At 34.8% G+C, this 13,112-nt stretch overlaps 1 protein-coding gene across 3 annotated transcripts in view; it reads right to left on the reverse strand.

Moving 5' to 3' along the window:
• LOC105839892 (protein O-mannosyl-transferase TMTC2) overlaps positions 1-13,112 on the reverse strand; it is a 321,130-nt gene that overhangs the window by 141,530 nt on the left and 166,488 nt on the right. For all 3 annotated transcript variants that reach the window (XR_003626312.2, XM_028192590.2, XM_036286645.1), the window contains exon 2: positions 228-468. Coding sequence is in view for 2 of the 3 variants with exons in the window: in XM_028192590.2 (XP_028048391.1) it covers positions 228-468 (241 nt within the window). In the remaining variant the exon portion in view is untranslated. The remainder of the gene's footprint in view (positions 1-227; positions 469-13,112) is intronic.

Below are 13,112 nucleotides of genomic sequence, written 5' to 3' on the forward strand. Positions count from 1 at the left end.
AAACTATATGGTGTAATATGCGCTCTACAGGTGTCAGCATCAATTCCTTTCTGTCGCCTTGACGTAAAGTAAAATACACTACTGATTCGCCACGACCCAATCATTTTCTCATTTGACGCGGTCAGAACTTTTTAACTCCATTACGCTGCAACCGTCGTGTAACATGTTTACATTTTGCTTTTCGAGACGATAAGTCTCTTAGAGATCTTGTGGAAACAGTCACTCACCTTTCTGGCGACCTTGACAACGAGAACAGTGCAGGCGGCGTGCAACGCCACGTTCACTAGATGGTAACCCCAGGGTTCGAGACCACCAAGAAAATGATTTAGACGAAAGGTGGCCACGCAGAGCGGTCGATAACTTCCGTGCGAGCCACGCTCTGTCAGTGGCGTTCCCCAGAAGTCATTTTCAAACAACCGATACCAAGGTGTGCTCGCCAGCAGGTCAGGGTTTGTCAGGATGGCTCTTCTGCAACAACGAAGTAATAGTTCATATTACGTACTATTCATGGAATGTATCATGAAAAGCGAAAGTTATTATATTATGCATTTACATATCTTTCGTTATCTTATTATTTTATTATACTTTGTAAATAGTAAGATACAATTGCCAAAAAAAGTACCAGTAAACCATAAATATAACCGCCATACAATAGATTTAAAACCATTACATTTATATATAGCGTGTTATATAACGATTATATCTACATTTGCTGGGTAGTTTACGAGATAGGTTTTATATTTTTACATTAAAATAAAGTATAAAGTATAAAATAAACTGTTGGTTTTTTAAAATAATTCTATTATACTTTGTAACCGTTTGAGCCGTTCCTCCACTGCCACTAAGGTAACAACAAGTACAGGGCCGTTACCCCCTGCTTCTAGTGGCCCCTTTTCCGCGTTTCTGCTTCCGGAGCCGCGCACTGTCACGATCCGCAGTCCGACTCCCGGCCCGCGCACTGATCGAGCCAACTCCCGACGTCGTCCCCGTAGTGAGGGGAAACCGGCTACGCGTACGATCGTCCACGGGGAGATGAGCGCCGGGAACAACAAATGCGACCACGAACGGCGCGAACCCGCGAACATGCCGCACGGTCAAGAGCTGCCAACCGTGGAAACCGAAACTCCGCCGCGCCGCACGTCAGGCTAGCCATCGTACCGCAGCGCCACTACTGCCGGGCCTTAAGGCCACCGCGCATCGACCGCTTTGCCGCGACTATTCCGTCGCCAAACAACGAGTCACGCCGACCATCTCGCAAAACGAGAACACATGTGTGCATTAGCATAGGGCACTGTACATGTAAGCTTAGGGACCACACTGTATTATTATAATAAAAATTAACAATTTAAGAGAACACCACATGTCTTTATTACATCCAATCACGCCCGCTATCCGAATCCTGAATTCCGCGGCTATCCGTAGCCAATCACGATTCACGGTTACAACTTTAGTACTTTTATATATTATGCAAAATGACTGGATAATATTATATTATACAAAGAATGATACAATTCAATTCAAAGAATGGTGATGTAAAACATCAATTTTTAAAACACCAATTTATCGCAAATGCTTTCTTTAATAATTGATTGTATCATTTAAAATTAAACACCTTATATGTATATGTATATAAAATTAAAAATACACATGTAATTGTATATATATATATATATAAATAATTTTTATTTATGCGTATATTTATTTAATTATACCATAAATTATGATTTAGTAAATAATTATATAACTATTACGATTTAACGATTAAATAGCGAAGTTATTAAATTATAATAAAACCATAATAATTAAATGTGCTTTAATATTAAATAATAATGTAATAATAAAAATTCGTAGTATTTAATAGAATCTCTGTGCGAGTTTGTGCAAATTATAATCCGATTTGCACTGCAAAAATAGAACTAGCCGTGGAAATAAAAAAAATTGACGAAATCGTTTTTTGTAGCGCGTCGAAATTTGCATGTAATTTAATCAGTGCATTGTAATAATATAATCCGAGTAGATATTGCCAGTGCGAGCCGTGTTAAAAACTGCGAGATAGATATTATTGTACCTAACGCAATTCGACCCGCGGTTAAAATAAAATAAGCCGTTTCTCTCTCAATTTGCCTATTTTCCCGTCGTGCCATGCAATTTAATACGGAACTTGCAACATTTCGGTCAGTTCATCGCGTTAACCGCATCAACCGAAGTTCTCGGGCCGAATGCCAGCGACAAATCATTCGGGGTGGCATTTAATAAACTATTTTTATCACACGTCCGTGAATTAATTACTTGGGTCGCGGACACACCATCTCATATATGCGTGTATTAGTCGGCGGAAACAATTTTCACGCTCGTTATCGATCGATCGTATTTCCTATCAACATGTAAATATCACAATCAATGTATTCAGACCTCGTTCGAGTGTTTTGCTTTCGAAGAGTAAAATTGAAAATTAATAAAGAGTATTATTTGTTTGACGGAATATTTAATAAAACAGCTATTACGTCGGATAATATTTTGATATAAACCGTTATTTTTAAATATAAGAAAAATAATACTGAAATAATAATGAAAGTACATATATGCGGATAAACTGACAATTTTACAATTAACTCATTAAGGCTCAACCAACAAAACTAGTGAGAAAACAATAATTGAAAGTAAGACATTTCTGTAACACCAAAAACATATTATAAAAATCAATTTTACAATAAATTGTTATAAGTAATCTTTTTTGCAATCGAAAAGCATTTAAAAGCGTATGAAAAGCATATAAAAAATTGTACATAACTCTTTTATAATTTTTTCCCGTAGAATCAATTGATTCAAGTAATCAGTTTTTCTCTATGACCAATATTTAATAACTTGTTTATTTGGTTGCAAAATTAATTTTTGTACCTACTATACTTTTTATATGAGAGTTGTTTTTTATGCTCCAGTTCTTTTTCCAACTATTTTCTTTATCTTGTTGATTCAGTTCAATAGGTTAATACATTTTACGTATTGGTTAATACATTTTTATTAAAAAATGAAGTAACAATCAAAAAATTCAATTCTCAAATATATTTTATTGAATCTCAAAGTTTGAAATCGTTTGAGGTGAGTGAGAGTCCAACGGTAATGCAATTAGTTAAAATTACCGTTTGTATAGGGTGCTCGTTATTATCGCCTACTTCACCGGCGGAGCAATCGTATGTGAAGATCACTAGCGCAGGTCGTCGTCGTCGTCGTGTGCTGGCCTACGAAAATGGTTACGACAGCGATAGCAGTGAAACTGCCGCCTTATCGCCCGGCCTTATATCGCCGGTCGCACATTCACGTGTGTCGCATACGTACGTACATATATTTCCACGTGTAAGAACTGCAAAGTGTATTTCGAGCACTTCATGAATCCAAGAGCCGTTGGCCGTTCCCGTGCAGCAGCAACAACGGCATAGTCGCGCAACGGCACGGCGCGGCGGTGTCTGGCGCACTTTTGTCTCTTTACTACGGTCTTAAATTGCAGAAACTATCGGTGGAGTGCACTCCGGGATTATTCAATAATTTACAAACGTTCATTTCTCATTAACAACGGTTGAATAAGTATGGTTTTGGCATATGGAATGTGCGCAGCAGCTTAAGTGAGAAATAATGTATATGACGGATGAAAAGAGAAAGAGGAATAATTTCAACGAAACGTGTGCGCACGTAAAAGCAGTTTGTTGCGAAGCAGCAAATGCAAATAGTACAAAGTATATACTTTAATATTTTTAATCATGCTTTATGTAGTGTTAAATGAAAGTAGGGAGCTATTACACAGCCCATTCAAAAGATCGTAATAATATGTATGCTTGACAATGAGAATATACAGACTTGCAAATACAAAATTGTTAGGTATGGTAAATAAATTCCTCGTTATGCACACAATAATGTTTTGTGAGTAAGAGAGGGCGAGAGGAAGACGTTGTCCTTCGTAAATAAAAGATTTGAAAATCAACATAAAAAAATTTATCAATGAGATAATGTTTTATCTGTCATGCAACTAGTAGTTTGAGCAAAATACATGAATACTTGTTAAATTACAATCTTATTGAACATCAAATATGAATCTTATTGAAAAAGAGGTTCAAAATCGAGAGAAGAACTATGACAAATAACAAAAAATAAACTAAGACATTGTGTCTACTGTAAAAAATTGATGGAAAATTTATCAAAATATATTTTCACAGTTATGCAATAAGAAATAACAAAATATTAAAAGTTAGAAAATAACAAATAAGGACTTTTATTTACAATTTAGATTCTATTAATTTTTGTATAAATGTTAAGATTCAGAAACAATATTAAAAAGTCTAATAATTTTGAAGCGCTAAGCTTTTATGAACTTATAATAAAAATATTAAATTGACGGAAGTTTTGAGTGTTGCAATATAAGGTAAGCGACGCGAACTGTGCTACCTTTTCTAGATTACATTTTCAATTACTGTACCGCTGTGAATAACCGGTTATAAGTAAATAACGCTGCACGGGAATAAAATGAAAACTTGTACAAATGTTTTGATAAATTTGTATAACAGAGAAAAAATATCTTTCAAATGAAATCTTTTCAAGATTAATTTGTGGAGTCTAGCTAAAATCGTGGAAGACGATACGCAAAGAAAGCCCGCAATTATGATCGCGCTTAAGGAATTCTTCCTTGCTTGCATGAAAAGACATAATTGAACTCTTACACGGGGCTAAATCAGTTTCTTTCCACAAAGAAAGAGGAAGCAGATTACCGCAATAGCGACGTACAAGTGTCATGAAATGAATAAGGTTAAACGATAACGTTTTACACGGCTAAGTCTATTTATTACTTCAAAGTCGCGCCAGAGGAAACGCTTCCGTTTATTTAGAATTATCTTAAGAGGATGCTGGAGTGCCCCTCAAACTTGGTCGAGATCAATAATGCAGAGTCATTTATGCACATTTATTAACAAGATTTCTCATGTATTTCTTTTATAAATTTGGAAATCCTTTTCCAGGAATTAAAATACACATACTCATATCAGTCTGTGAATTGGATTTTATATCAAGAATAAAAAAAAAATTTTATTGCTCTAATTATCGACTTTTTACGCATACATAGTCGAAACGTAGTGCAATTTTGCCTCAATTAAACATCGAAATTTAATTTTCAAAAATCAACTTCGAAAATTGTTTATTTCTATCGTCTCCTAGTCTATAAATTCGAATTTTGTAAGTACAATCTGTAGAGCTTTTATATATTACTAAGCAAATATTGTTACAATGTAACAGCTTCAGACATCACACTCGAGTAAAAATACTGACTTAACAATTTTTTCCGTTTTTGGTATAAACTGTATAACACAGACTGGTAGTAATACGTATACTTTTATTCTGAAAAAGGATTTCCAAATCTATGAAAGAAATAAAAAGATTTTACGATACAAAAATTACTGTCTTTTTGTCGATAAAACAGACATCTCCAGTATCACTTTGAATTACATACGTCTCATGGCGTTTCGTATTTCGAACATTTCGTGCGAAATTATTATGCATGCGACGCGCCTTCGATAATCCGTTATTTTCGCCGTTATTTTCGCTTTCGTCCAATTAACGCGGAGTCCTGTTGAACGCGCGGTAAAAAGATTTGCAAGAAGCGCGAGCCATCGCTCGTTACGGCTCGTCGAACTTTTTCTTCCTCCGGATCGCATAGACCATAGACGATCCCTCGCCTCGGGCGAGGAGGCGCTCTAATCGACGGCCGATCAATATTCATGGGTATCGATGAACCCGATGTTTCGGTTCGTCTCCGGATCCCAATACCAAAGAGCTACACTCTAAATTGCACCGTTGAGTTCAGCCTCGTCAATTTTGCGTCGCGTAATTTTTAGCACCGTAGTTTAACGAGCAGTGTATTGCCGAGTAGTATTCTCCTCCGTATAAAATAATATTTGCGTGACACTTTCGACTTATACTACAAACAGTTTTTTATTCGGTAAATTTTTCATGCTTTGTGAAAAATAACGCACACAATCATCACTTTGAAAATTTTATATAAGCACTTATAGATATAACATCATCTTCCATCAAGAAATATTCAATACTATTGTTACTTCAGATAAGTGATCGTTTTCTTATTTTTCATTGTTTATCAAATATTTTTTAAGGGCAGTTATTTTTTGTAATGTAAATTAATTGTAATTTGAAAATTAATATGATATTAATTATATCAAAATAATTTATAAAGAAATACATGCAAAAATATTACGGTTATACATTTAGATATCATATTCAGCATTTCCATTTTACCTGTGAAGAATTTATTTGAAGTCTACTATAATATTTATTCGCAATCAGAGACAGTATAATCAACCAAATTACGTCGAATTATCGAAGCGCGATGTGACGGAGTTTAATGAATACAAATTATCGAAATAGAGTTTCTAATTATCGCAAGTAAATTACCTGAATTTAAATATTTAAGCGTTATGGCTGACAAGTATATATATATATATATATATATATATATATATATATATATATATATATGTGTGTCTGTATGTGTGTGTGTAAGTGTGTGTGTGTGTGTGTGTGTGTGTGTGTGTGTGTGTGTGTGTGTGTGTGTGTGTGTGTGTGTGTGTGTGTGTGTGTGTGTGTGTGTGTTTAAAAGCATATTCCCTTTATTAATCCGCGAGTAAATTTCGCGCGGGTCTCGCACGGCGGAAATCTCCGCAGAATTCGGGACGTCGCATAAAACGAGTGACACCAAATTACTTTCTTGTTAGTCGCTTCTGCACAATTCCCGCCGTTTCCCCGAATAATTTGTTATGCCGGAATGAGTTTGTCCGTAAAGCTGCGCCCGTCCTCGGGCGCGAGTAATCGAGATTGCGCGTCCTCGATGCTTTTTCCGCTGGCAGGAGCTTTCGGCCTCTATTCTCGCTCGCCCGCCCGTACCGGCTGTACTCTGTGTGTAATGAAAATTTGTAAAATCTCTCTCGATGAGAAGCACGAACGACGGCCGCCGAGCCGTCCGGGACGGACGGGAGGGCGGGACCATCAATTAATCCCCATTCATGCCGATTGCAGCATTCTGAAAATTCACGTCGTCGAATTCGCCTCGTTTAGGAGTTATTTTTCTGACGCGCGCGGCGGCGCACCCCCGACTTTCCGCCTCGCCTGAACCATGGGTGCCCAAGAGTAAGTCGCTCCTACACTCCCTGCAATTGAATTCACGCGGGTAATCTCCGCCGCAGACCCTGAATTTTGACGCGACAACCTGACTGAGAGTGACGCACGCCGAGGGGAAAAACGGATGGGAATAGAACAGAAATCTTGAAATGTTCTTATTAAAAGTAAAGGGAAAAGAGGAAAAGATATTTTGTTTGATATCATTTATCATTTATCATGTCTGTGACATAATAATCCTAGAATTTATGAAAGAAAGTATATTAAAGTACACTTTCTTGCTATAACTCAAAATTTGTTATACTATTTGCGTTTACTTTCTATCTCTATCAGCTCCTACTATCTTTTATTTATATAAGAAGATTGTCTTTAATTTCTTCACATAATGTAAAAACTTTTGATCAAATTTTGAAAATATGATGAAGGCATTTCTGATAAAAAAATTTTTTGACATTATAGTTTTCATTAAATAATTTTCTAAACTAGCATTCAAATTTTATAGAAAAGAGAATTTTATATAGAGAATAATTTAATTATAAGCACAAAATATAAGAAAAACTACTTATAAGAAGAAATAAAATTTAAAGTACTTTTGGAAATAAATGAGTTTCATCATATTGTTTTCGTGTAAGAATATAACATGTGTATGTTTGTGAATTATATAATTCTCGTTAAACAGAACGTCACACACTAGTGAAAACGTAACTACGTTGCTTGTTACTACATCTGAATTATTATTACAATTCTTTCGCAATAAACAATTTTTTTCTACACACAATAGAAAACATTTAGGTCTGTATTCATAATGCACTTTTAACGATGTTAACGCGCTGTTTGCGTCATTCTATCTTCGTTTTACGTAATGAAGATAAAGATAGAATGGCATAATAGCTAACACAGTGCTAATATCTTCATAAACGCGTTCTGTCTGAATGCGGACTTTTTGTATTTGTGTTAAAATTGGCCTTTGTTACAATTTTTGTGTTAAACTAATATTTAACATTTCTTAACATTAAAGTAATACAATTTATAAATAAATAAATAATATAAAAATACTGTAATTTTAAAACGCAAATTTTTAAGTAAATGGATAAAATGTACATTATTATGCCAACATTTCAAATGTTAATTTTACTAAAAACATTTGCTTCTACAATTTATTTTTAAATTAAATTAAAACATTTACGTTTAATTTTTTACATAATACTTGTGCTACTTTTTAAATATATTTATCTTGCGTTAAATTAACAAAAATTTGACTGCATTTACAATATATATTAAATTTAACACAAAATTTTTTATTGTCAATATTATCAAGAAAGTAGAGTAGACTGGAGACAAAAGTAACAGGGTATACAGTTGTAACATTGTAAATGTCTGCCAAAATAATATAACAGATATGTTTGTATATCTGTAACGCGATGTTTAATTAATAGATTGGCATTTATTTGTTAGTGTTTCGTTCGTCTTGTCGAAAATGGACGTTAAAAGAACCAAGTCATTTTAATGCCTCAAGTATGTTTTTTCATATACATATATGAGATTTAAATATTTTTCTTTTTGGACTTTATAGGTATAATGTGTTTTCTCAACATATCAGTGATTGCTTGTGTATATACATATATATATATATATATATATATATATATATATTTATTTATTTATTTATCAAAATATTTTACTTTAAATCATAAAAGATGGTTAGAGAACAATAGTAACACTTTTTTTTAATCGCATTAAAGAATTTTCTAAAATTATTTTGTAGTTATATAAATATTATATCTAAGAGTATAAATCTTCTTTATGTAAATATTATATTTGGACCGTTATAAAATCTTAAACTCAAATTGTTATATTTGTCCCTGCTCTATCCTATATTTGAATAAAATAAATTATTCTTTTTATTACTTTTAAATTTTCGTTTATTACTTGTTATTTTGAAGACAACAATGCCGAAGGCTTTCCGTGTTAAAAGAGATATATGAATGAAGTCACATGACTCTCCTTTTCTCTTAAGCTAGAAAACACATTCTTGATTCTTCGTCTTTCTCGTGAAATTTGTGTGTGCGCAACGACGCAGTAAAGAGCATTCATCTCACGTAATCAAAATCGTAAGCGAAACAGTGAAGAGCGAAATTTAATCTCGATAATGAACGCGTCGCTCTCGCGTCGCCGAGACGGTACAAATAACAGCGCGTGTGTAGATTCGCGAGATACATTCGACAATTTAGAGATCGATGGTTCGACTGTCACGGTGGCGACTTCGCGCGCGTGGTCGATTTCAACGACGGAGTGTTTTCGCGTCGAACGCAAAAAATATCAAAATTCATTTCCTTAAAATCCGCGAGAAATGAAGACATCGTGTAACAGGCTGCGGACGTGTACGAAGTAACAGAATATTTGTAGAGAGTTGTGTTCAAACAATTCACGCTGACGCGCGTGATGTTAATGAAACACGTCTCGCCCGCACGAAAGAATACAACATTTTCTGTCATGAAGTTAAACAAAACACGTGATTCGAGTCCGCTCTCTTTACACTGTACACTTTATTCTATTCTTTTTTTATAGGTGAACGCTCGTGCAATTCCCATAAAGCTCAAATACCAAATTATTCAAAGAAATGAATCCTTGCTGCAAGTAAATTTTTATTCTTAAACGTTATATGCTTTGATATGAGTATGAAATGCTGTCCTCAACTAAAAATGTTTACTTACATCAATAATAATAGTTTGTGTAAAGTACATTTTATTCTTAAGCTGGTATTTTTTCCAAAATTGTTATATAATTAAAACAAACCCAGTTACATAATTCGAAAGCTATTTATTCTTAAATTAAGAATAATATGCTTAATATTAGATTAAATAAGTTCATTCGGACGCGACGGACGCAATAGAAACCTTCACTATCCATTGCTACGTGGTGTGTTTCTCATGGACAAAATGCATTTTTTAGCTAGGTGAATAAAAGAGCCTCACCCCCCCCCCCACAAAAAAACAAAAAAGGTAAGATTTCGTCATCGACATATAATACTAGACTGAATTATATTACTGTGTAAAAGAGATCGATAAAAGTAAAGAATAGCATAAAAATTTTTATTTAAGAAAAATAATATGTTTAAATTAAATTAAATTTATTTTGAGTTAAGTTGACAACAAGACTAATGCCCGTATTCATAGTCAAACCTTATATTTAAGATCTCCTTAAGTTCATCTTTAGATGCTCTACGGATCATTTCATTGGCTACAAAGTATATAAAGATGAATTTAAGAAGGCCTTAAGTATAAGGCCTGATTATGAATACGGACATTATTATAGAGAGAGAAAAATTATAGTTAATACAAGCACGAGCATATTAAACTAATGCAATTTTATTCTTTAATTAAAGCAAATTTTGTTTTAAAAAAAAAGTTAATTTTACTTTAAGAACTATTTATTCTTAATAAAAAATATTTATACTTAGCGCTGCTATTTTAAGTATAAAATATTATTGAATCAAGATATTTTTGCATTTTTTAAGAATACATTCTTTTGTTTGTTATTATATACCTTTCAAAAATAGTAAGGTAGATAATTAAAAGGTTTAACACTAACATTTGCTCGCCTTTACGCGAGAGACGTCAAAAACCAGAGCGCATTACGCTTACGCAGGCGAGTTTCACGGACCGAATAGCTGCGCGCTTCGCGCAAAAAGATGAATCGGAAGAAGGAAATGATCTTTTTTAAAAGGCAGAAAACGTCACCGAAACGTCCCGTACTGATAATCTCCGAAAAAAAAAACGACGACGCGGCTTCGTCGTAGCGTGTTCTCCACGTGTCGCGTATGACAAATGTAAACGTTCGCGGGTCGACGAAGCCATTAGGGAGGCGAGTGTATTCTGTGTTGTTGACACACGCGCTCACACACTCACATAAAACGTGTACACATTCCCGCGCATTTATGACAACATGCGCGTGACGTTAATGAAGCTCGTCCTGGGAAAGGACTCGCGAAGAAAACGGCACGACGTCACGTAAATGGATTCAGAAGCGGAATGGTATAGCTTCGCGCGCTTCTTTCGGCTCTTTCGTCCTCCCATCCCTGCCAGCCGAGTCACTTAATACCCTTGCCCGGTCCCCTTTAAGCCTCATCGACTTACGTAAGGCGAAGCTGATTCAATTTTCTGCCCTTCTTCCCTTTCGTGGAGGGTGCGGGCCGAATCGGAAAGCTCTTAACGACCGCGCGGTCAAATTAGAATTATTGGGCACCCTCAGGCGCGCAGAAATGAATTAATAAATTAGGAAGCAGGTGCCTCTCCCTTCTTCTCTCTCTCTCTCTCTCTTTCTCTTATGCTTTCTCCCTTTCCATACCACCCCGTGCAACCACGATATTAAAATCGATCGATGATTAATCTCTGTCCGGTTCGCAAATAGTGTCGACTCTAAAAGAGTAGGGGAATAGCGGAAGTGTGATAGATCAGGAAACGGGAGGATTGGATGGAGGAACGGGAGGTTGTGGAAAGAGGGCTATGGAATAGTGTAGGAGGGGGAGAAACGAAGTAGGAAAAGAAGGTGTCCGATTACATCTAGTGTCTATGGCAAGTCAACGTAGGAACACGAGAATGGCAGGGTAAAATGCGGTGTTGATCGAGTACCTAGTTGTTGCATTAGACTCAGTGACGACACATTACGTGACGTATCTCTTGTACGTGTGCACTATGTTTTCTCTATTGTCTTTCTGGCATTCAGATTTGCCGTTATCGTTTGTAAAGTACAGAATATTTTCTCTAATTTGAGTACCTTGCATATCTCTGTTGTTTTTAACGATGAAAAAACATTACATTAAAGAAAAAAATTGTTTCAAAAACAAATATTTGTCATTTTAAAGCAACAGTATTCTAAATGCTCAAGTTGGAGAAAATCTAGAATATTCCGAATATTAATGTTAGAATCGATTTTTCTAGATTCATATTTTTATTAAGTTTTTTAATCAAGTAACGAGTTTTATAACGAAATTTCTCTAGGAAAAGATTCGAAAAGGTTATCAAATTCGTTTTGGTTTTCGCAAACACGCTGGATTAAAACACATGTTCGCTCGTCGTTGCCAAGATCATAAAAGTATATAAGATGGGATATTTTCCGGTGTATTATCCCATGGAAAAATTGCAAGATGCAAAATACGAGATTGTTAGAAAGATTTTTAAGAAAAAAGCAAGCTACTGGCGCATTCAAGATATTACGATTTAGTGACAACGACAGGAGGAAATGTGACAGGCAGGAAATTAAGCAAGAAACAAAAGTGGGTTGAGAAAAAAAAGATAGAGATCCTTATTTCATAACACGCGGATGGTGTAACGGTTATTACGGAGTTTTACGTCTGTATCTTTTTTATATTACTAGAACACAACAATGCGCGCGCTTCGCGCGCGCCACTTAGCATTTTTATATTAAACATTGCACTTTTTTTTCTTCTGTAATATTACTCTCACACACTTTATCATATTTAATGCCCTTCTCTATCTCACGCTCCTTCTCCCCCTCTCTAAATTACTAATTATATTATTAATAATATTAATTATATTATTTTCATATTGTTCAATATTACTCTTACACTTTACTTTCTTATTTAATCCTCTTCTTTATCTCTCACGCTCTCCCACTCTCCACCCTCCGCCCCTCTCTCTCTCTCTAAACACAAATTAGTAATTATATTATATGTTCATGTTTCTTAATATCACTCTTACATACATTCACTCCATACTTAATCCCCTTTAAATAAATTAAAAATTATAATATATTATATGTAATGTTACCTGTTAATTTTCAATCAATTTTCAAAACTTTCACTTTCTGGCGAACTCTTTAGAAAAATATTGTACGCGTAAAATTAATTATACCACCGTAACTCTTGAGAAAATTACTATTCGCGTCCAGAACTATATGAAAACTGCGTTAAAATAAATAGA

The sequence above is a fragment of the Monomorium pharaonis genome, chromosome 5 (genome assembly GCF_013373865.1).
Source record: "Monomorium pharaonis isolate MP-MQ-018 chromosome 5, ASM1337386v2, whole genome shotgun sequence".
Lineage (NCBI taxonomy): Eukaryota > Metazoa > Arthropoda > Insecta > Hymenoptera > Formicidae > Monomorium > Monomorium pharaonis.